The sequence below is a fragment of the Hypanus sabinus genome (assembly GCF_030144855.1).
Source record: "Hypanus sabinus isolate sHypSab1 chromosome X2 unlocalized genomic scaffold, sHypSab1.hap1 SUPER_X2_unloc_7, whole genome shotgun sequence".
In the NCBI taxonomy this organism is placed as follows: domain Eukaryota; kingdom Metazoa; phylum Chordata; class Chondrichthyes; order Myliobatiformes; family Dasyatidae; genus Hypanus; species Hypanus sabinus.
The window spans coordinates 142,066-167,040 of record NW_026779007.1 but is presented as its reverse complement, the minus strand read 5'-3'; the positions used below and the strand labels follow the sequence as shown (position 1 = coordinate 167,040).

At 43.2% G+C, this 24,975-nt stretch overlaps 1 protein-coding gene and 1 long non-coding RNA gene across 2 annotated transcripts in view; both read right to left on the bottom strand.

The window, feature by feature from the left end:
- The window catches only part of LOC132385968 (uncharacterized), a 73,457-nt gene extending 70,533 nt beyond the window's left edge, over positions 1–2,924 (bottom strand). Inside the window, exon 1 of the long non-coding RNA XR_009509366.1 lies at positions 152–2,924. This is a non-coding gene — a long non-coding RNA (uncharacterized LOC132385968). The remainder of the gene's footprint in view (positions 1–151) is intronic.
- A 4,571-nt stretch (positions 2,925–7,495) lies between these two features.
- On the bottom strand, positions 7,496–23,135 carry LOC132385950 (zinc-binding protein A33-like). The gene is made up of 7 exons (XM_059958182.1): positions 23,106–23,135; positions 21,608–22,024; positions 21,038–21,133; positions 20,395–20,628; positions 18,564–18,586; positions 18,358–18,476; positions 7,496–8,214 (listed from the first exon to the last, which is right to left on the bottom strand). The coding sequence occupies exons 1-7, from the start codon at positions 23,133–23,135 to the stop codon at positions 7,664–7,666; spliced, it is 1,470 nt and encodes a 489-aa protein (XP_059814165.1). The 3' UTR covers positions 7,496–7,663.
- Between the last annotated feature and the right edge of the window lie 1,840 nt (positions 23,136–24,975).

Genomic DNA, 24,975 nt, shown 5'->3' with positions numbered 1-24,975 from the left:
GGCCGAAGCGCCTGTACTGTGCTGTATTGTTCTGTTTTCTCTCCATTTCTCGCTGGAATGTTTCTTTTACTTTATTTTTTCACTGAAGGCACGACACAGTACAGAAAACTTAATGCATTACATGTTCCTCCATTTTGCTTTTACACCTTACCCCGAAACAACAACACAACATCATCAGTGGGGCCTTCCGGGAGTTGTAGTCATTGGTCCTCGTTCGCTCCCTGTCAAAGCATGTTTCGTCAGCCACCACAGACGTCACCGAAACAGACCCACCGGGGCGCGAAGGGGAATCACACCCGTCCTTGTGGGCGCCGAGGCCGGCGACACCGACAGAAGCGACTCGCTGATCTCCGCCATGGCGATGGAGCGGAAGAGGAGGGGCTGATCATGGGCCGCTTTCCTCCAGCCTATCGCAGCTCAAATTTAATACTAACCCCTGCTGTCATTGGCTGTAGTGCCCGTCGCTCAAGTGGGAACTCAGAGGGTGATTAGTTTATTTGAACGTCAGTCAGCCTTCCTGTCTTTCTGAGTTTGGATTTGGATTAATAATGGGACAGGAAGCAAATTGGGAGAAATGTGAGTTTTTGTGTGATGGTGCATCAGTCTCCGAGTTACATTATTAACAACAAATGGGCAAAGGCCGTGGTGAGGAAGTAGGTGATTTACTGGAGATTATATGAAGGGATATCAAACTTGAAATTGTTTGGGATATGATTTAGAAAATGGGATTTGTGGGGATCATAATATTCCAGTGTTGATTAATGAGGGCAAAATGATTGTTACTGAAACAGGGAAGGTTGTGTTACTGGCTGGGTCATTTGCTGAGATTCATAATCAGGATAATTTAAGTGAAGAAGTTAAACAATGTAGGGATATGTTTTTCAGTGAATACCCTGATGTGCTGGAAGTCAGCTGCAGCAATGATAGTATCACGGATGGAGAGATTTCTTTGTATGAATTTAAGAAGTATATTAATAATGCAGGTCAGGTGTCTCCAGGAAAGAGTGATATTTGAAATTGTAATTGTATATAATTCGCATTTGTAAAATATTAAATATTTGAATTGTGCATCCACTTTCCTCATGGAAAATGGAAATAGTAGTGCCTATTCTAAAACCTGGCAGATCCCCATTTGATCCTTCTAGTTAAGGGCCTATATCGTGAATGCCTCATTTATGTAACCTTATGGAATGTATAGTAATCAAGCGCTTGAGTTATATTTTGGAAAGAGTGGTGATAAAGTGTTTTATTAGAGTGGATTTTGGAAGTGTGAAATGACATTAGATTCAGTTTTAGGTTTGGAAGATGATATTTGGAAAGCACAATTAAATAAAGATGTTGTAATAGCAGTATTTCTTGAGACTGAAAAGGGAAATGATATGGAAGAAAGGACTTTTGATTAAATTAGGAGTAAGGGGGACATTGTATAATTTTTCTGAGTTTTTTTTTGTATGGACTGTCCAAGTAACGGTCGGCATGTTTGTGTCTATGAGATAGAGAATGGAATCCCACAAGGCAGTATTTGTAGCCCTTCATTATTTAATATTATGATTAATGATATTTTCTCTGAGATGGGAAAATGGGATTCCCTGGGTAAATCACAATAGCTTTATGGATTTGAGGTATTAACTGCAATTTACAATTAATAGCTCAAACAGTGGGCAGATTGATGAGGATTGTAAGCTTTCAGTCGTTAAAACACATTACGTGGTTTACAAACAGCATTAATAGACTTGCAGTTGATTTTAAATTATATGATTAATATCTTGAGGAAGTGTCAGTGGTAACATTTCTCAGTATGTGGATGGATAATAAGCTGACGGGGAAGCACCTATCAGTAAAATAATTGATAAATGTAAAGAGCTTTAAATCCCCTCAGACATCTATGTGGGTATTCTTGGGTGCAACATGAAAATCTTTGCTGACCAATTTTATTTGTTTAATTAGATCTGTTCTTGATTATGTCTGTGTGGCTTGTGGATCACCTTCATCTTCAAATTAAAAGTGTTTGTATGTGATACAATTACAGACTTTTAGATTCTGTTCTGGTGCGGTAATGTTGTCTCCTGCTTTGGCTTTACTGATTGCAATGGGACAATTGCCCTCAAAGGTTCAAGTTGATGTCAACATACTGGATTAATTTGCGGGTCAAGGAAATGATCATTCTGTTAAAGGTGCGCTGGAGGACGGTTGGGGACATCACTAGAAGAGTGTATTTTGTTTTGGGTGGCTGGGTTGTTACCACGCTGCGAATATGGGTGTATTTGATGATACAGTATGTCCCACTGTAGCGTTCTCTGTAACCCCACATTGTTTTTTCCAATGACTTCAGTTGATTTTAGTTTTTACACGATCGGATTCGGTTCTGCCTGAGAGTCTGTTGGTCATCAGTATATTAATGAAAGTTATTATCATACAGTAACCATTTTTACAGATGAATCAAAAGATAATTTAATTGGGGATGTTGGTGTGGCTGTTTTTGTGTGCCTGAATTGCAGGTAATGATAAAGAAATGACTTATAGCCATTTATCAGCATAGAAGGCAGAATTCTTTGCCAACAGTTTAGGCTTACAGTGGATGGAAGAAATTGGTCCTTATAATTTGCTCAGAATACATTTCGGTTTTGATGAGTCTTAAACAGGTCATTCTGGCAGTAGGTCAGATTGACTGTTGGAAACTTGTCAAACGGTATTTCATATATAAAGTTTGATTTATATGTCTGCACATGATGGGCCCTTCATATCACACTGTTGAGGGAAATGATGATGTTGACTGTTTAGCTCCAAAAGCTGTTAAATGTTAAGCTGTGGATATAGACTTTCCACTTAGCAAATTAGAAGCTAAAAGGTTGGTAGTGTTAAGAATTAGGGGCTTATGGCAAGACGTAGGATAATGGACGTAAAGACAGACACCTTTCCAGAATACATAAACCTGTTGGGTTTATAGAAGAAGGGCTTAAATGATATTCACATGACAGAAATATCCACACTATGCTTAATTATGCCTTGTAACTAATTGGAAAACTTCATTCTGTGTCGTGTACATTTTGTCATTGTGAAACCGTCAAAACACATACTATTTCAATGTGAAGCGTACAAGGCTGAAGAAAAATCAAATGCAGTCTTCAGTACAATCTTTGCGAGGGAAGATAGTTTTCAAATAAAAGCTATTAAATTATGGGACTGACTTTAAATCAATTCACAGTTTGAGCTGGAAAAGGCACGTAATAATTGTGTTAAACATAAGGAAATAACATAAAGGGTAGCAAAGGTGAGTGGGCTGTTGGTGGGTTATTTTATTATTATTATTATTATTATTATTATTATTATTATTAATAATGGGTTATTTATTTTTTTAGAAAATTTCAAAGAATAAATGTAATGAAAAATTAGTAAGAAAAAGAAAAATAATATTAATCCTCCCCCTCCCCACCTTAACCCTTATCTAAAGAAAGAAATAAAGAAGAAAAAGATTGCCTCGATATTGGAGGATACCCACATGCTCCATGGAGTTCAAAATAATTTTAATATTTATTCTTACTTTCCCCAATTACATTATAATTTTATCTTCAAAGGACCTATATATTTAATCCCATCTTTTGTAGGTATGGGAGACAAATTTTGAAAAATATATCATATTCATTTCTTAGATTATATGTAATTTTTTCAAGTGGAATACAACTATATATTTCATTATTCCAATGATCCATAGTTAAATATAACTCAGATTTCCAAGTAATTGCGATAACTTTTTTAGCTACTGCCAATGCAATATTTATAATTTTTTTCTGATACTTATTCAATTTAATTTTCGGTATTGTCCCTTCAATATCTCCTAATAAAAATAATATTGGACTATTTGGGAGTTGAACTCCAGTACTTTGTTCCAATAAAAGTCAGATTTATCGAAAATGGTTGAATTTTAAAACAAGACCAAGTAGAATGTAAAAAAGTACCAATTTCTTGATTACATCGAAAGCATTGGTCAGACATATTTGAATTTAATCTATTTATTTTCTGTGGTGTTATATATAATTGATGTAAAAATTATATTGTATTAATCTAATTTGAACATTTATTGTATTTATCATACTATCAGAACATAATCTTGACCAACTTTTTCCAACAATTTTAAGATTCAAATCAGTTTCCCATTTTTGTCTTGATTTATGAATTCCAGATTCAGTCTGTTTTTGAATCAAATTGTACATACAAGGTGTAATTTTTTAAATTTTTCCTTTTTGAATTAATATTTCTATTTCACTAAGTTTTGGCATCAACATTGTTTGACCCAGCTTTTCTCGTAAATTGTCCATTAATTGAAAATAAGAGAAAAGAGTGTTGTTTGATATTTTATATTTATTTTTTCATTGATCAAACAACATCAATATACCTCCTTCAAAACAATTACGTATGTATTTAATCCCCTTTTGGAACCAATTATGTAAAAGTTTATTATCCATTGTAAAAGCAATAAGCCTATTTTGAATTAAAGTTTGTTTTTGCTAATAAAGATTTCTTTATCTTATCGTCCATATTTACCTTATTCCATAAATCAATCAAGTGTCCTAATATTGGAGATTCTTTTTTTTCCCGTATCAATTTGGATTCCCATTTATATGTAAAATCTTCTGGTATGTTTTCTCCTATCTTATCTAATTTTATTCTAATCCATGCCGGGTTTTTTTTCATCAAAAAAAGATGCAATAAATCTAAGTTGATTTGCTTTATCATAATTCTTAAAATTTGGAAGTTGTAACCCTCCTAAATCAAATTTACATCTCAATTTTTCCAATGATATTCTTGACATCTTTCCTTTCCAAAGAAATTTCCTTACATATTTATTTAGTTCTTGAAAAAACTTCTGCGGTAATTGTATTGGTAAAGTTTGGAATAAATATTGCAATCTATGGAATATATTCATTTTTACAGCATTAACTCTACCTATTAATGTTATTGGTAACATCATCCAATTATCAAGATCCTCTTTCATTTATTTTTAATAATGGCAAATAATTTTGTTTATATAAATTTTTGACATCATTGTCAACTCTGATACCTAAATATTTTATCCCATTTATTGACCATCGAAATTGAGTTACTAATCGACATTGATTATAATTTCCTTTGGTAAGGGGTAAAATTTCACTTTTATCCCAATTTAATTTATACCCTGATACTTTCCCGTATTCTTCCAATATAAAAGATAACCTTTGCAAAGATTGTAATGGGTTTGTTAAATGAATCAAAACATCATCAGCAAATAAATTAATCTTATATTCTTCTTGATTAACTCTAAAACCGCCAATATCTGAATCTGTTCTAATTAATTCAGCTAATGGTTCTTTTGCCAATACAAATAAAGCAGGTGATAACGGGCAGCCTTGTCTAGTTGACCTTGTTAAGCAAAATGGTGTTGAAATCTGAGCATTTGTAACTACTTTAGCTTGAGGATTAGTATTTAAGGTTTTAATCCATTTTCCTAGCTCATATTTTTCCAATAGCTTAAACAAAAAATCCCATTCCAATCTATCAAATGCTTTTTCTGCATCCAAAGCAAATGCCACACTAATTTCCTCTCTTTATTGCGCCAGATGAATTATACTAAGTAACCAGGTTAGATTATCCATTGATTGTCTGTTTTTAATAAAATCTGTTTGATCCATATGTATTAATTTTGGTAAATATTTAGATATTCTATTAGATAAATTTTTTGCTATTATCTTATAATCTGTATTCAACGAAGAAATAGGCCTATATGATGTTGGTTTTAGAGGATCTCTTTTTTTGGCAATACCGTTATGATCGCTGTTAAAAAAGATTGTGGGAGTTTATGCATTCTTTCCACTTGGTATATTAATTCCATAAAGGGAGGAATTAATATATCTTTAAATTTTTTTATAAAATTCAGGAGGAAAACCATCTTCTTCTGGGGATTTGTTACTCTGAAGTGATCCTAAAGCTTCTTCAACCTCTTTTAATGTAAAGGGCATATCTAATCCTTTCTGTTCTTCCAAATTAAATTTTGGAAGGGTTATTTGTGATAAAAATTTATCTATCTCAGTAATCTTATTTTGTGATTCTGATTGATATAGTTCAGTATTAAAAAAAAATTAAAGTTTCATTAATTTCTAAAGGTTTATAAGCAACCTTATTTACACTTGTTCTAATTGCATTTATTGTTTTAAAAGCCTGTTCTGTTTTCAACTGCCAAGCAAGAATTTTATGTGATCTTTCACCTAATTCGTAATATTTCTGTTTAGTTCTCATAATTACTTTGTCTGTACGATATGTCTGGAGTGTATTATATTGTAGTTTTTTATTAACAAGTTGTCTTTGTTTTTCTTCGTTCATATATCTTGAGATTCTTTTTCTAACTTTATGATATCTTTTCTCAATTTTCCTTCTTAATTTTAGATGTATAACTTATAATCTGACCCCTTAAATGTGCTTTCATCGCTTCCTATAATGCAATTTTATCCTCAACTGAATGTAAATTTGTATCCAAAAAAAATGAAGTTGTTTTTTCATAAAATCACAAAAATCTTGACGTTTTAATAAAATTGTATTAAATCTCCATGTCTATTGTTTTATATGTTTTATGTCTATTTGAATAAAATGAATAATCTCTTTCTCTTGGATTAATTTTTCTCCATATATCAATCAGGTTTAAATCTTTCATTAATGATAAAGTTAGTTTTATTACTTTTAATTTTGTAACAACTGTAGTTGGCCTTTCCAAAACTGGATCTAAACAAAAATTAAAATCTCCGCCTATTAATATTTTATCATTTGCGTCAGCCAAGTTCAAAAAATCTTCTTGTATGAATTTTGCATCATTTTCATTTGGTGCATAAATGTTCATAAAAGTCCATAATTCTGAGAAAATTTGACAATGTATAATCACATATCTCCCCACAGAATCAATTATTACATTTTGTATTTTAATTGGTAAAGATTTATTAACTGAAATTGCAACTCTTCTTGATTTTGAATGAAATGAAGTTGCTATAACATTTCCAACCCAATCTCTATTTAATTTCTTATGCCTGTGAACTTACTGAACACATCCTGGCCAGAAAAAAAAAACTTATCCCAATCCACTCTTCCTAGATCCTTTTTCATTTCCACAAAATTGGCCGTTCTCCAATTTTACCAGAACATTAAGCTGCCAGTTCTGCCCCTCACTAATAGCAGTAATGACGTTATCCCACGTGTCAACCCAAGCCCTAAACTCATCTGTTTTACCGACAATACTCCGTGCATTGAAATAGATATACCTGAGAATATGTATACCATCTGCTTTTTTTTTTCATTTCCGTTTATACATGCAGTCCTCTCATGTTCCTTATCCTCCTGCACCTCACTATCTGCTCTGACACTCTGGTTCCCCTCCCTCTGCAAAACTAGATTAAATTCCCCGGAGCAGCACTGGCAAATCTACCCGCAAGAATGTTATTCCACCCCCCCCCCCCCGCCCAGTTTAGGGGCAAACCGTCCTGTCGGAACAGGCCCCACCTTCCCTGGAGCAAAGCCCAATTGTCCAGAAACATAAAGCCCTCCCTCCTGCACCATCTCCTGAGCCACGTATTTAGCTGCACTCTCCGCACATTTATATTTACAGAGACTTTACTCCTGACGCCGGTCCAGGGACCCGACCCGTTTACAGACCCGGAGCGGAACCGGAGCAGATTCTCAGCCACTGGTTCACATCCCAGGTCCGGAAGAGAGGATAAAGTTTCCCCGTGAATTTATTCCCAGTGAAGGTGTGAAGATGGGACTTGGTCTCCGCGTTGTAAAATGAAACTGTCCCGGACTCGTAACTGAGATAAACTCCCACCCTCCCGGGGATGGGACCGGCAGCGAGACGGGACTCGGGGGAGGGGAGACCGGACACGTCACAATCCCGATGTAACACGTCATAATCCCGCCCGATGACCCAGAATCCGGTCTCCGGACTCAGTCTGACCCGTCTCTTCCTCTCCACAGACTCTGCGGCGACTCCCAGACACCAGAGCCGAATCCCCGTCACCTCCACCTCCCAGTAATGTCTCCCCGATGTGAATCCCTCCGATCCCAGCACACAAGCCCAGACTGTGAATCTCTTCCCGGTGTCAGGGAGATTCCTCCGGGTCCCGGTCCGTCTCACACTCTTCCGATCCTCAGACACCTCCAGATACGGATGCGCCGTTTCCAGATCCAGGGTGACAGAGACTGGGGGGAGAAGCAGAGAATTAGAGAGTCCCCGGGGATCGGGGGGAGACTCGGACAGCGGGACCCCGGGGATCGGGGGGAGACTCGGACAGCGCGGCCCCGGGGATCGGGGGGAGACTCGGACAGCGCGGTCCCGGGGATCGGGGGGAGACTCGGACAGCGGGGCCCCGGGTATCGGGGGAGACTCGGACAGAGGGGCCCCGGGGTTCTGGGGGAGACTCGGACAGCGCGGCCCCGGGGATCGGGGGGAGACTCGGACAGCGCGGCCCCGGGGATCGGGGGGAGACTCGGACAGCGGGGCACCGGGGATCGGGGGGAGACTCGGACAGCGGGGACCGGGGATCGGGGGGAGACTCGGACAGCGCGGCCCCGGGGATCGGGGGGAGACTCGGACAGCGCGGCCCCGGGGATCGGGGGAGACTCGGACGGCGCGGCCCCGGGGATCGGGGGAGACTCGGTCAGCGCGGCCCCGTGGACCGGGGGTGGTGGAGATCTCAGGCGCCATTCGGCCCTTCGAATCTGCTCTGCCATTTTATCATAAGCTGATCCATTCTCCCATTTAGTGCCACTCCCCCACCTTCTCACCGTGACCTTTGATGCCGTTGCTACTCAGATACTGATCAATCTCTGCCTTAAATACACCCAATGACCTGGCCTCCACTGCTGCAACAAATTCACAGATTCACCACCCTCTAGCTAAAAAAATTTCTTTGCATCTCCGTTTTGAGTGGGCGCCCTTCAATCCTTAAGTCATGCTCTCTCGTACTAGACTCCCCCATCATGGGAAACAACTTTGCCACATCCACTCTGTCCATGCCTTTTAAAATTCAACATGTTTCCATGAGGTTCCTCCTCATTCTTCTAAACTGCACGGAGGTCAGTCCAAGAGTGATCAAATGTTCCTCACATGTTAACCCTCTCATTCCCGGAATCATTCTGGTGAATCTGCTCTGAACCCTCTCCAATGTCAGAACATCCTTTCTTAAATAAGGAGCCCAAAACTGCACACACTATTCCAAGTGAGGTCTTACCAGTGCCTTATAGAGCCTCAACATCACATCCCTGCTCTTATATTTTATTCCTCTAGAAATGAATGTCAACCTTCTTCACCACCGACTCAACCTGGAGACTAACCTTAAGGGTATCCTGCACGAGCACCCTCAAGTCCCGTTGCATCTCAGAACTTTGAATTCTCTCTCCACTTAAATAATAACCATACACTTTTCAACATTGTATTTCATTTGCCACTTCTTTGACCATTCTCCAAATCTATCCAAGTCTCTCTGCAGACTCTCTGATTCCTCAGGTGGGGGAGTTTCCACCTACCTTTGTATCATCAGCAAACTTAGCAACAAAGCCATCTTTTCCATAATCCAAATCGTTGATATACAACGTAAAAAGAAGTGGCCCCAACACGGACCCCTCTGGAACACCACTTTTAACCGGCAGACAACCAGAATGGGATCCTTTATTCCCACTCTCTGTTTCCTCCCAATCAGCCAACGCTCTATCGACAGATGTAACTTTCCCATAATTCCATGGGCTCTTATCTTGTTTAGCAGCCTCATGTGCGGCACGTTGTCAAAGGCCTTCTGAAAATCCAAATACACAAAATCCACTGCATCTCCCTTGTCCAGCCTACTTGTAATCTCCTCAAAAGATTTCAATGGGTTTGTCAGGCAGGATTTTCCTTTAAGGCAACCATGCTGAGTTTGGCCTATCTTGTCATATGCCTCCAGGTACTCCGTAACCTCATTCTTGACAATTGACTCCCACCGATGTCAAGCTAACAGGTCTATAATTTACTTTTTGCTTCCTTGCCCCTTTCTTAAATACCAGAGTGGCATTTACAATCTTCCACTCCTCCAGAACCATGTCAGAATCTATTGACTTTTGAAAGATCATTGCTAATGCCTCTGCGATCTCCACAGCTACTTCCTTCAAAACACAAGGGTGAATTCCATCTGGTCCTGGAGATTTATCTACCCTGAGACTATCCAGCTTCCTGAGTACTTTCTCTGTCGTAATTATGACAGCGCACACTTCTCTTCCCTGACACCCTTGAGTGTCCGGTATACTGCTGATATCTTCCTAGTGAGGACTGATGAAAATACTCGTTCAGTTCCTCAGCCATCTCCTTATCTCCCATTACAATTTCTCCAGCATCATTTTCTATCAGTCCTATATCCACTCTCACCGGTTTTTTACTCTTTATATACTTGAAAAAGCTTTTGGTATCTTCTTTGATATTATTTGCTAGCTTTCTTTCATAGTTCATCTTTTCCCTCTTAATGGCCTTCTTAGTTTCCTTTTGTAAGCTTTTAAAAACTTCCCAATCCCCTGTCTTCCCACTATTTTTTTGTTTCCTTGAATGCCCTCTCCTTTGCTTTTACTTTGGCTTTCACTTCTCTTGTCAGCCATGGTTGCATCTTTTTCCATTTGAAAATTACTTCTTTTTTGGAATGTATCTGTCTTGCACCTTCCTCACTTCTCGCATAAACTCCAGCCACTGCTGCTCTGCTGTCCTTCCGCTAGTGTCCCTTTCCAGTCAAATTTGGCCAGTTCCTCTCTCATGCCACTGTAATTTCCTTTACTCCACTGCAATACCGACACATCGGATTTCTGCTTCTCTTTCTCAAATTTTACAGTGAACTCAATCATGTTACGATCTCTGCCACCTAACAGTTCCTTCACCTCAATCTCTCTAATCACCTCTGGGTCATTACACAATATCCAATTCAGTACCACTGATCCCGTAGTGGGCTCAACAACAAGCTGTTCTGAAAAGCCATCTCGTAGACATTCTTCAAATTCTCTGTCTTGAGATCCAGTGTCGATCTGATTTTCCCAATCCACTCGCATGTTAAAATCCCCACAATTATCATAAAACTGCCCTTCTGGCAAGCCTTCTCTATTTCCTGTTGTAATCTGTAGTCCACATCGCTGCAGCTGTTAGGAGGCCGGTAGATAACTGCCATCAGGGTCCTTTTACCCCTGCGATTTCTTAGCTCAACCCATAAAGATTCTGCACCTTCCGATCCTATGTCACCTCTTTCCCATCCCCCTGCCAAATTAGTTTAAACCCTCCCTAACAGCTCTATTAAACATTTCTGCTATGATATTGATCCCCTTCGGGTTCAGGTGTAACCCGTCCTTTTTGAACAGTTAATACTTCCCCCTAAAGAGATCCCAATGATCCAAGAATCTGAAGCCCTGTCCCCTGCACCAGTCTCTCAGCCACACATTCATCAGCCTGATCCTACTGTTCTTGCCCTCGCTAGCACATGGCACAGGTAGCAATCCTGAGATAACTACCCTGGAGGTCCTGCTTCTCAGCTTCATTCCTAACTCCCGGAAATCTCTCTTCAGGACCTCCTCCCTTTCCCTCTCTATGTCATTGGTACCAACATGTACCAAGACAGCTGGCTGCTCGCCCTCTCCCTTCAGGATATTCTGGACCCATACCCTGGATCCCATACCCTGGCACCTGGGAGGCAGCCCACCATGCGGGTATCTCTATCAGGCTCACAGAATCTCCTGTCTGTTCCCCTGACTATGGAATCCCCTATGACTACCGCATTCCTCTTCTCCCTCCTTCCCTCCTGCACAACAGCGCCAGGCTCAGTGCCAGAGACCCGGTCACCATGGCCGTCCCCTGTCAGGTCATCCACCTCAACAGCATCCAAAACGATATACTTGTTGCTGAGGGGGGCAGACACAGTGGTGCTCTCCACTACCCTGGCATTTCCCTTCCCTCTCCTGACAGTCACCCAGTTTTCTGACCCCTGTAGCCTAGGGATGACTACCTCCCTGTAGCTCCTGTCTATCACCTCTTCGTTTTCTCTAATAAGCAGTAGGTCATCAAGCTGCTGCTCCAGATCCCTAACACGGTCTCCGAGGAGCTGAATCTCGGTTCACCTGGTGCAGATGTGGCTATCAGGGAGGCTGGAGGTCTCCCAGGATTCCCACATCTGACACCCTGAACAAAGCACTAACCCTGCAGACATGCTACCTAATTCTACAGGAATGAAACAAAGAAAGATAGGTCTACTCACCCACTTACTTCACCAAGCACACGAACTTTTTAAACCATTAGCTAATGTGCCCTGCTGTTCCCCCGTCCGTCCGGGCTGATTTTCAAAGGGGAGAAAAAGAGTCGGTTCCTCGCTCTCGCCTCTTCCCGTTACCGCCTGAGCCCGTTGAGCCAAAGCCCTACACTCTGCTGCCACCCACTCCGCTGCCCGCTGTATAGGGTGCTCATCTTTTTAAACTCTCCGCGCTGTCCTGCGCAGTCTCGCCGTTCTTGTACACAAAGTTTTTTTTTTACACTGTCTTCCTTCAGAATTTAGCTCCCACGCCGCCCTTCTTGTCCCAATCTAAAAAAACACCTTCAATCGTGTATTCATCAGCTTATTCCACACTGTCCACATGAAATTTAGCAAGGCCTTTGATGTCGATGATAGACCATACTTGGAGTATTGTCTGCTTTTCCGGTTCCCGAATATGGGGAGGATGTCATTACACTGGACAGGAGGCTTCAGGAGGATGTTACCAGGACTGGGGGCTTGGGTTAAAAGCAAAGAGTGAGTAAGCTTGGGCTATTCAGCTGTAGTGTAGGATGTTCAGGTATGACCCCTTATCAAGGTAAATAATTCTAAGGAGCTTAAATAACGTTCTTTTTCCAAGAAATGGGAGTACAGAACCAGAGGCCTCAGATTGAAAGTGAGATGGGAAATCGGGTAACATTCTCAGAGAGAGGGAGGTTGGTGAACGGAATTTGCCCTCAGACGCTGTAGAAACAGGTAAAAAATAACATATTTTCAAATAAATACACAGATGGGAAATGGTTAGAGGGATGGGGGGGGGGCAAATACACACAAATGGGCCATGCTTAAGAAAACATCTTAGTCTTGCAAATTGATGAAGTGGGCCGTGAGTTCAACATCCATCAAACCCTCCGAGATCATCCTCCTGAGGAATCTCACCCCTGAGTCTGTGTGTCAAGTGTTGATGTGACGTCACGTCAGAGGGCAGCTCAGTGCCACAGAACAGACAAACTGGGTAAGGACAGGTTTCAATCCTAAATGGGAATTTGTGCCTTTTTCTGTGGCCCTGTGACACACTCTGATAGTGTGTGTGTGTGTGTGTGTGTGTGTGTGTGTGTGTGTGTGTGTGTGTGTGTGTGTGTGTGTGTGTGTGTGTGTGTGTGTGTGTGGATTGTGGTAAATATCCGTGTGGTGTGTATACACATTGAAGGAGAGTATGCACATTGAAGAATTTTTATGTTACAGTGTGTCATCACATGTCTGGTGTGTGTTGACAATGTGTCACATGTGATTGAGTTGTTTAAATGAATAAATGACTGTCTCTGAAGAGACTGGTTTCCAGGTTACTGAGGGAAATAACAACGTACATTGCTGAGGCTCTGACTACAATCTGCCAGTCCTTCCTGTGTATGTGTGTGAGGGAGCTTTGCCAGGCCGGTTATGCTGTGTGTGCTTCTCCCGAGATGAAATCTTGACCCATGTCAATGCTTGTTGGTGTGTCCGAGCTCATTCTCACAATGCTTCAATGTAGTGGTCTGATCACCATGAGACATAGGAGCAGAATTAGGCCATTTTCCTATCGAGTCTGCTCCGCCATTCAATAATTGCTGATCCTTTTTTCCCTCCTCAGCCCCACTACCTGGTCTTCTCCCCGTAACCTTTGATGCTGTGTCCAATCTAGAACCTATCAAGCTCTGCCTTAAATACACCCAACAGGTTCCACAAATTCAACTGCTGCTGGCACAAATTTCTCCACATGTTTTAAATAGATTCCCCCTCTGTCTTGAGGCTGTGCCCTCTTGTCCTAAACTCCACCACCATGGGAAACATCCTTTCCACATCTACTCTGTCTAGGACTTTCAACATTCGAAAGGTTTCTAGGACTTTCAACATTTGAAAGGTTTCAATGAGATTCCCCCTCATCTTTCTAAATTCCAGCGAGTACAGACACAGAGCTATCAAACGTTCCTCGTATGATAACCCTTTCATTCCTGGAATCATCCTTATGAAATGAACCTTCTGCAATGCCAGCACATCTTTTCTTAGACGAGGAGCCCAAAATTGTTCACAATACTCAAGGTGAGTCTTCACCAGTGCCTTATAAATCCTCAGCATCACATCCCTGCTCTTGAACTGAATGCTATCTAAACCCCTTGGACTGAATGCTAACATTGGATTTGCCTTCCTCACCAGTGACTCTACCTGCAAGTTAACATTTAGGGAGTTCTGCAGAATGACTGCTAAGTCCAATTTCGTCTCAGATTTTTGGATTTTCTCCCCATTTGAAAAAAAAAAATCTGCACATTATTTCTACGACCAAAGTGCAGGACCATGTATTTTCCAACATTGTATATAATTTGCCAATTTCTTTCCCATTCTCCTCATCCAAGTCCTTGTCCAGCCTAACTGTTTCCTCAACACTACCGGCCCCTCCGCCAATCTTCGTATCATCTGCAAAACCTGGAAACAAAGCCATTTACTCTAGGACAAGAGGGTGTGACTTCATGATTGAAGGACGTCCTTTTAGAACTGAGATGTGGAGAAATTACTTTAGTCAGTGTGTGTGGAGAATCTGTGGAATTTGTTGCGACATGTGGCTGTGGAGGCCAAGGCATATTTAAGGCAGAGATGTACCGGTTCTCATTGAGCCAGGGCATCAAATGGTATGGGGTGAAAACAGGGGAGTGGGGATGTCCGGAAGAATTGGGTCTTCCCATGACTGAATATTGGAGCAAACTCAATGGGCCGAATGGCCTATTTCTGCTCCTACATCTTATTGTCTATTCCATCAGCTAAATCTTGATATACAGCATAAAATGAAGGTGTCCTAACACCTGTGTCCCTGTGGAACACGACTCACTGGCAGCCAACCAGGAAAGGTTCCGTTTACTCTCCTTCGCTGTTTCCTTCCAATCAGCCAATGTTCTAACCATGCCTGTAACTTTTCTGTAATACCATGGCCTCTTAACCTGGTTACCACCTTCATGCGTGGCACTTTGTCAAAGGCCTTCCGAGATTCCAAATATACAACATCCACTGTTTATCGATCCTGCTTGTAATCTCCTCAAAGAATCCCAACGGGTTTGTCAGGCAGGATATTCCCTAACGAAGCCATGCTGACTTGTCCTATCTTGTCCAGTGTCACCAAGTATTCCATAGCCTCACACTTAACAACTGACTCCAATTTCTTCCCAACCACAGAGGTGAGGCAAACTGGTCAATAATTTCCTTTCTGCTGCCTTCCTCCTTACTTAAAGAGTCAAGTGACATTTGCCATTTTCCAGTCCTCTGGCACCATGCCAGGGTCCAGTGATTTTGAAAGATTATTTGGAATGCCTCCATAAGTTCTACTGCGACCTCTTTCAGAACACTAGGGTGCAGTTCATCTGGTCTGGGTGACTTATGTATCTTTGGGGCTTTCAGCTTTTTGAGCAGCTTCTCCCTTGTAACAGTAACTGCACTCACTTCTCTTCCCTCGCACTCTTCAACACCGGGCACAGTGCTGGTGTCTTCCACGGTGAATACTGGTGCAAAATATTTGGCTTATCTGCCATCTCTTTATCCTCTGTTATTATGCATCCAGCCTCATTTTCTAGCTGTCCTATATCCACTCTCACCTCTGTTTTATTTTTTTACAATACTTGAAAAACAATTTGATATTGTTTGCTATCTTGTTTTCCAAAGATAGGTGTGTAAAAAGGGCCAGAAGGATCATTGGATACCAGAGTCACCCCAACCACAACCTGTACCAGTTGCTACCATCCGGGATACGGTACCGCAGCATAAAAGCCGGGAGCAACAGGCTCCGGGACAGCTTCTTCAACCAGGCCAGTTCAATTCAAATCAATTTCTTGTTTATTTTTTCCCACCCAATCATCCTTTTAGTTCCTCTCTGTAGATATTTCAAAGCTTCCCAATCCTCTCTCTTCCGAATAATTTTTGTTTAGTTGTATGCCCTCTCCTTTGCCTTTACATTAACTTGTCTTCCCTTGTCAGCCATGGTTGAACTATTTCGCCATTTGAGTATTTATTTATTTTTGGAGTATATCTATCCTCATTTTCCCAGAAACAGACACCATTTCTGCTCTGCTCTCATCCCTGCCAGCATCTCCTTCCAATTTGCTTTGGCCAACTCCTCACTCAGACCGCTGTAATTTCTTTCACTCCTCTGAAATACTACAAGATCAGACTTTACTTTCTCCTTATCAGATTTCAAGTTGAACTCGGTCATCTTGTGAGCACTGCTTCCTAAGGTTTCTTTTAACTACTCACCTCTGGTTCAATACATAACACCCAATCCAGTAGAGCTGTTCCCCGAGTAGGCTCATCGACAAACTGCTCTAGAAAGCCATCACATTGCATTCAACAAACTCACTCTCTTGAGATCCTTTGCCAACCTGATTTTCCCAATTGACCTGCATGTTGAAATCTCCCATGATTATCATAACATTGTCCTTTTCATCAGCCTTTTCTATTTCCAGTTGTAATCTGTGGGCCTCAACCCACTGACTGTTGGGAGGCCTGTATATGACTGGTGTCTGTGTCATTTTTACTTTTGCAATTCCTTACCTCAACCCACAAGATTCAACATCTTCCAATCCTATGTCACATCTAGCTGCTGATTTACCAGCAGAGCCACACCACCCCATCGGCCTTCCTTCCTTCCTCCGATACATTGTGTAACCTTGAACATTCAGATCCCAACTACAACCATCCTTCAGTCAAAATTCAGTGATGGCCAGAACATCATACCTAACAATCGGTAATAGTGCAACAAGATCATCCACCTTATTTCTCATACTCCATATATTGGAATATAACACTTGGTCTACTGTATCTGCTACCCTTTTTAATTCTGCATCCCTAATGCACTGATACTCACCCTACTGGCTGCAATTTTCTCCTCTCATCTGTCCGCCCTATCTGACAGCCTGACTGGACGCTATCTTTGCATTTTTACCATCAGTCTTATCCCTTCACTCCAGTTCCAACACCCCCCCCCCCACCAAATTAGTTTCAATCCTCCCCAACAGCTCTATCAAACCTCTCTGTGAGAATATTCTTCTCCCTCGGGTCGAGGTGCGACCCATCCCTTTTGAGTCGGTCATTCCTCCACCAGAAGAGATCCCAATGATCCAAGAACCTGAATCCCTGTCCCCAGCACCATCTTCTCAGCCATGTTTATCTGTCAAATTATCCTGTTTCAACCCTCACCAGCACGTATCACATGCAGCAATCTGGAAATTACAACCCTGGAGGTGCTGCTTCAGTGCTTTCTACCAAGCTCTCCAAATTCTATTTTCAGGACCTCTTTGTTTTTACTTCCAATGTCATTGTCACAAATTTACAAAGATATCTGGCTCTTTTCCCTCCCTCTCTAAAATGCTGCGGACACGATTCGAGGCATCCCTGACCCTGGCACCCAGGAGGCAACATACCATTCAAGTGTCCCGTTCACATCAATAGATTCTCCTGTCTGTTCCCCTGACGATTCCCTAATGCACTGATACCCATCCCTGACCCTGGCACCCAGGAGGCAACATACCATTCAGGTGTCCCGTTCACATCAATAGAATCTCCTGTCTGTTCCCCTGGCGATTCAGTCCCCGATCACGACCACTCCCCTCTTCTGCCTCTAACAACAATGAGAGATGCTGATCCGGAAGGGGGAAGACCTGTGTCAGTCAGAGTCTGCACTCACAGGGCACATGAACGACTTGTGTATTTTCCTGACAATCCCTATCACCACACTGATACTCATTTTTATTCCTGACAATATTATTGTCAGTATTAAATTCTCAGCTCCTCTGGTAGATCCAATCTTATGTCCTGGTGTGTTAATGCATTTGCCTGGGATTGGAACACAGTGGTTCATCTGACAGTCCCGTGTATTGATTGTGTTGTGACCCTGTGGTGGTGTGTTCAGGGGTCTGACATCTCCAGCTGACCATGTGACAGTGATGCCTCCCAGTTGGTGGGGTTGATGTGGAATAAACTTCAGTTCCCCTTCAGCCCAGTATTACAGACAATCTTTGCCTCACATTGGAACTAAATTGAGCTTCATAAACAAGGGGAAATGAATCGTTGTACGTTTTACCTCGATTAATAGCATCAAGCGTTTCTCTCAGCACTGTGTTCAACAAATAGGGGTGATCGAAGTTTTCAACCGGTAGGGTCTCATCTGTCACTGACAATTCCTGGACATCGTCATTAATCCTGTAAATATTAAACTACTGGTTATAAATTGCTATTCTGAACTATCTTACAAATCCATTCAGTGTTTCAGTAAAGAGCATGTCCTACCTCCTGTTCCGACGAGCTTCCTCCTGAAATAAATAAAACACAAATCTGATTAGACTTGGACTTACTGTCCACATCCTGAATTTCATCCCAATCATTACAAGGTGTTGAAAATTCCCACTCCCACAATCACTCAGACACACGGACAATACAGAACCATGAATTTACAGGGAAAGTTTCTGAATGTCATACCATTACTGAGAGGAAGAAACTAACAGGGAAGACAGGACAGGCTGTGCATTATCATCTGGATATGACGTCAGTGTGATAGGATGGAGGAATTTAAGATCAGTGATGTATGTGATTGTGTGCGGGTGGAGGAAGTACCTCTATTTATGGGAAGACTCGTGGGGATATGTAATTCCAGATGGATTTTAACAAATTCCACAAGAAATTTAAGTGAGGAGGATGTGAAACTCGCTGCCACAGGAGTGGATGAAATGGAACAGCAGAGACTGACTGTAATGGGGAGGCTGGATAAACACGTGAGGGACCAGGGAGTTCAGGGCACTGTTGCTGGGTGCGGTGAGTAGGTGGCAGGAGGATTGTGAAGCAGGGATACTGATAGAAGATGGACCTAATGGCCTGTTTATGATAGAGAATGGGATATAATCCCATGCGAAATATATCCAAAAAATAAAGAGACATTGAAAGTTTCCATAATCTGATGGAAACCGGATATGGAGGATAAGTCTAATGTGTGGGTCAAATTCTTTGTTCTCACTGATTGACAGAGAGACCCTCGCACCAACTGCAACAGACCCACTCACAGCCTGTGACTGAAACCGGGTGTTAATGGGAGTTTCAGAGGATATTTAATGCGGTAATTAAGGAAACAGTCAGCAGCTCTGTGTTATGATCGGAGTAAATAATTTCAGAGAGATTTGCATTTTGTCCTGGGGTGTACAGAAGTTGTGGAAGCCCAGTTTTAGGACAATAGACAATAGGTGCAGCAGTAGGCCATTCGGCCCTTCTAGCCAGCACAGCCATTCACTGTGATCATGGCTGATCATACACAATCAGTACCCCGTTCCTGCCCTCTCCCCAAATCCCTTGACCCCGCTATCTATAAGAGCTCTATCTAACTCTCTCTTGAATGCATCCAGAAACTTGGCCTCCACTGCCTTCTGGGGCAGAGCATTCCACATATCCACCACTCTCTGGGTGAAAAAGTTTTTCCGCATCACTGTTCTAAATGGGCTACCCCTTATTCTTAAACTGTGGCCTCTAGTTCTGGACTCACCCATCAGCGGGAACATGCTTCCTGCCTCCAGCGTGTCCAATCCCTTAATAATCTTATTATTATGGGACAACAACAACCCTGAATAGATGCAACAATTATCTGGTGAGAAACAGTTTACTGCCATTTGTAAATGCTGTGTGTAGGAGTAACACGTCTGTTTTCGGTCTGCATTGTATTCTGTGTTACGTGTTTATTATGGTAACTCGTCACGTGATTGGGGACGTGATAAAGGCGAAGGGGAAAGGTTACGTATCTGTACGTTGTTCTGGGCAGTTTTGAGCTGGGGACGGGCGGATGTCATCCTGTTGTTGACCGCTGTGTGGCAGCTTACTTTACAATGAATTACCCTGAAGTTTCATCACTTCAAGGTTGTATTTGGCGAATGAAGGACTGAAAGCGTATCTTGGACATTTTGAAATGTCATTATTGGAGTGATGGGAGGGTGCATCATGCAGGTATAACAACTTGTGTGAGGTCGCCAGCAGCGGCAATTGATTTGTTAGAATTGGCCTCGGTGCTGTGTTTATTTCAAATATACCACTGTTCATTCAGTGCCCTTTGACAGAAACAAATTGAAATATAATCCCTCACCTTGAGAAATATCACACCAGCTTTCTGATCCATCTGTTCCTTTAACTTAGTGATTTCCTCCTGAATACTCCTTATATTCTCTTGAAGAGCTAGAAGATTTTTCTCCATTGGGTTGAGAATCCTCTTCTCTTCTTCCCTGAGATCCCTGAGTAAGCTCTGCTCTTTCTCAGTGATAATCTGGCGCAGTTCAGCAAACTGGGATGTGATGTGGGACTGAACACTGTGTGACTGTTCCTGTCGAAGGAAAGGTGAAGATTAATATACTGCATTGCTGTGCTCTGTTTCCTTTTGTCGTTGAGTTCGGTCTATTGGAGTCCATGCTACTTCTGAGAGCATTCCCGTCAACACCATTCCCTCACGTTTTCCTGAAACCTACTCTCACATATTGAACCATAAACTCCCATCTGATTCACACACACCTTCCCCACCTTTTCAGGTTAACGGTAATTAGCCATTCATCCAGCATGTCCCTGGGATGTGTCGGAGTCTCTCGTGGTCACAGGGAGAGCATGCAAACTCCACACAGACAGCAGCAGAGGTCAGGATCGAACCCAGGTCACTGGAGCTGCGATACTCGGCTATTCTGCATTAAATGGAGCAAAACTCGACAGTAATATCAGAAATTCCGCTCAGGAAGCCTCACCCGAACTCCGGAAATCTTCTCTTTCTGTTGCTGCTCCTTTTCCTGGAAGTCTGATTTCTTTTTTGTGAGAGAGTCTAAGGAAGATTTTAGCTGATCCTGGAAGTCAGAGAGTGAAGGAAATAGAAACAAAGATGCATCAAAAGAAACAGGTGATCAAACCCGATTATCACACAAAATGCCGGAGGAACTCAGTGAGTCAGGCAGCATCTATTCAGGGGAAATAAACAGTCGGTGTTCCGGGATGAGACCCTTCTTTGGGACTGGGAAGGAATGGGAGAGAAGCCAGAATAAAAAGGTTGGGGATGAGAACCAGCTGACAGGTGACGGGTGAGACAACGTGAGGGGGAACGTGGGGGAGGGTGATGAAGTGAGAAGCTGAGAGGGGACAGGTGGAAGAGGTAAAGGGCTGGAGAAGAAGGAATCTAATACGAGAGGACAATCGACCGTGAAAGAAACGGGAGGAACTGGGCTGTTTGCGGCCCTGAATGGTGACGAGGGAGGAGGTTAGGAGTCAGGTGTTGCAAAGGACAAAGGAAATGTGTTAAGTGTTAAATTAACGTTAGTTTTTACCTTATAGTTTTTAACAGCCTCTTTAATCAGCACAAATCGATGCTCTCTGTGTTCCTGCGCAGCTGCACAGATCACACAGATCAGTGTCTTGTCCGTTTCACAAAACAGCTTCAGTTCTTCCTCATGTTCCTCGCAGTGAAGTTTACTTTCCTTCCCTTTCGGATTCAGGTTTAGATTTCGAGCTTTTTCAGCCAGATTTGCTAAGGCCCGATTCACCCTGAGGGTGCGGTCAGCAAACTCCTCTCGACATTCCGGGCAGAAGTTTTTCTGCTCCCTTTCCCAACACCGTGTGATACAAGAGCGACAGAAGTTGTGTCCACACTCCAGTATAACCGGATCGGTGAAGAAATCCAGGCAGACGGGACAAATTACCTCCTCGGTCCAACTCTCGGCCGGTCCTTTTCGAAGCCATGTTAACTCCCGACACTTCCTGATTCAGAATGCTTTCACTTTCGGAGAGCTGCTGATCCCCTGCAGTACCGGGATTGTCCACTACGCGCGCTGCAGACTCGGGGAATCACACAACACACACACAATGCTGGTGGAACACAGCAGCACTGTCGACGTTTCGGGCCGAGACTCTTCGTCAGGATAGCTGGTGTGGTATACTGCGTCCGGTTCTCCCGGTGTGGCCTTTTGTATATTGGTGAGACCCGACGCAGACTGGGAGACCGTTTCGCTGAACACCTACGCTCTGTCCGCCAGAGAAAGCTGGATTTCCCAGTGGCCACACATTTTAATTCAACGTCCCATTCCCATTCTGATATGTCTATCCATGGACTCCTCTACTGTCAAGATGAAGCCACATTCAGGTTGGAGGAACAACACCTGGGTAGCCTCCAACCTGATGGCATGAACATTGACTTCTCTCACTTCCGTTAATGCCCCTCCTTCCCTTCTTACCCCATCCCTGACATATTTAGTTGTTCGTCTTTTTTTTTCTCTCTCCCTCTCCCCATCACTGCCTGTTCTCCATCTCTTTCCGGTGCTCCCTTCCCCTTTCTTTCTGCCTAGGCCTCCCGTCCCATGATCCTTTCGCTTCCCCAGCTCTGTATCCCTGTGGCCAATCACCTTTCCAGCTCTTAGCTTCATCCCACCCCCTCCGGTCTTCTCCTATCATTTCGCATTTCCGCCTCCACCTCCTACTTTCAAATCTCTTAATATCTTTCCTTTCGGTTAGTCCTGACGAAACGTCGACAGTTCTTCTTCCTATAGATGCTGCCTGGCCTGCTGCGTTCCACCAGCATTTTGTGTGTGTTGCTTGAATTTCAGCATCTGCAGACTTCCTTGTGTTTGCTCAGGGAATCAACTTGGTTTTGCTGGATGTGTTCAGTGGAAATTCTGGCCTTTTCTATGTTGAGTGTGGGATCAAAAACACATTAAACAGACAACAGATACGAAAACGCATCCATGGACTGTCTAAGCCCGGCTACGAGCGGAGGACGGTTGGCCGTATGGCTGGCAACCCTATCTTGTAAAATTCCAGTGCGACAAAAACGTCAGCTGAATCTCCATAGGCCTCATCCATGCGGTCGGAAGGACATTCCCCTGGAAGACAGTTGAAGTCCTGAGATGAAAGGAGAAGCCATGTGCCCCCTGGGGTGGTTCACTACTACCATAACTGTGAGGCTTCCTCAGCCAACCAGGCCTCTCCCTGTCCAGTGTAGAGGGCCCCTGTAGTTCCAATGGTGTCCCTGTCGTCTGGAATGTGTCAGTAGGCAGCATTCCTGTACGACTGGGCTTCACAAACTTTTTTTAATGCCAAGGACCAATACCAGTAACCGTGAATCTCAGGTTGGGAACCCCTGCTCTCCAGACATCTCGATGTGATGGCAGGCCAACAAGTTTCGGGCGTCTTTCCCCGAGTTGATGATCTTCCAGCAGCATTCGCTGTCTATTTTCCAGAGCATCCTGGGAACAGCCCGAGGATCAGTGGGCCTTCTGTCACACACAAACACACACAGCTGGGCTCAGACATACAACACTCCCACACTCCCTTTATGACACCCTGCTTGCTCCGTGGCCCCCGGTATGAAGCTCAAACTGTTGCAACACCTGCCCTTTAAATTCATGGCTGAGGCTGTGTTGTGTCTGTTCACTGTTTGAGTTTGATATTAAATGAAGAGCATTGAATGGGAAGGAAGGTTTGAATAGAAGAATAAAGATCTCCTCTGAAGGTATATGGGGTCCTGGTGAGAGCGTACATGGAACACTGTGCACAGGTCTGGTCTCCCTCCTGGAGTCAGCCTGTGGGATGAAGAGAAGGTTTCAAAGATTGATTTGGGGGGTGCGGTAGTGTCCTCAGAGAGATTACATTGACTGGGCCTGTCTCAAAATTGGAGAAATAAGAGGTGGTCTGAGTGAGACAGACACAGTCTCACAGGGTATTGACAGGGTGGGGCAGGAATGGCGTTTTTCCTCACTGGGTGTTGAATAAGGTCACAGACTCAGAATCCGATGTCGTCTGACAGGTCGCAGATGAGGAGTGCAGCGAATCTTTGGATTTTTTTCCCCACAAGGTTTCTAAATTCACAAGGAATATTGAAGGGCGGAGCGAAGATGGGAACATTGCAAGAAAGTGTCCCTGAGGTCAAAGATCAGCCATTATCGGAGTGAAAGGCCGAACTGGCGCAACGGGCCGAAAGGCAACCCCTGCTACTGTTTCTTATTTCCTAAATCACGAGTTTACCTTTGCGCCTTGTTCTCCCTTGGCCTTCCGCCTGTCGGATTGCACAGGGGAGCGGTGAGAGCTCTGGAGATCCATCAGCAGCCGCTGCGGTTATTTCATGCTCTTGTTATTTTATCGCTGTTTCTCTGTATTTGCACAGTTTGTTACCTTAAGCACTCTGGCTGATCTTTCACTGCCTGCTTCTGTTATGGTTACTATTCTATACTTTTTCTAAGTATGTCCGCAGGAAAATGCTTCTCCGGGTGGAACGTAGTGATTTATCTGGACTCTGATAAAATTTACTTTGAAATTTGAGTTTCGGGGATTTTCCTTTAATTCTGGGAACAAACTGTGACTGACATCTCCAGCTCCCAGTAGCTCCCTCTCCCAGCGGTGATCGCTGATTGGCTGTGTGGTGTCAGTGGGCGGGACGCTGTTTGGACCGGGACCGAGTGGGCCGGAGACCGGGAGTTGCGCCTCGGGTTTCGGCTGCACCACCGGCGGGTCGTGAATCCTTTCGAAGGCAGAGCTGAAGCGACCGGCGGAGATTCCGTGAGATGTTTCAGCTGCACGGAGGCGCCCGGCCTTTCCCCGTCGAGGATCGGGGCCTGTTGTCTGGAGTTGTCTCCCAGACCCGTCCCTTCCTGCTGGGTGACGGGAGCTGCCCCGCAGCGGCTGCCGGTGGATCTCCGGAGCTCTC

Bases quoted from the DNA above. Each gene is read 5' to 3' on its own strand.
- LOC132385950 (XM_059958182.1), bottom strand. From the start codon at position 23,135: ATGGATGAGGCCTATGGAGATTCAGCTGAC. The intron at 21,134-21,607 runs GTAAAAACTAAC...TCTGACTTCCAG, and splicing joins AGGCTGTTAAAAACTATAAG to GATCAGCTAAAATCTTCCTT. The intron at 8,215-18,357 runs GTAAAACGTACA...TTCTCCCCCCAG, and splicing joins GCTTGATGCTATTAATCGAG to TCTCTGTCACCCTGGATCTG.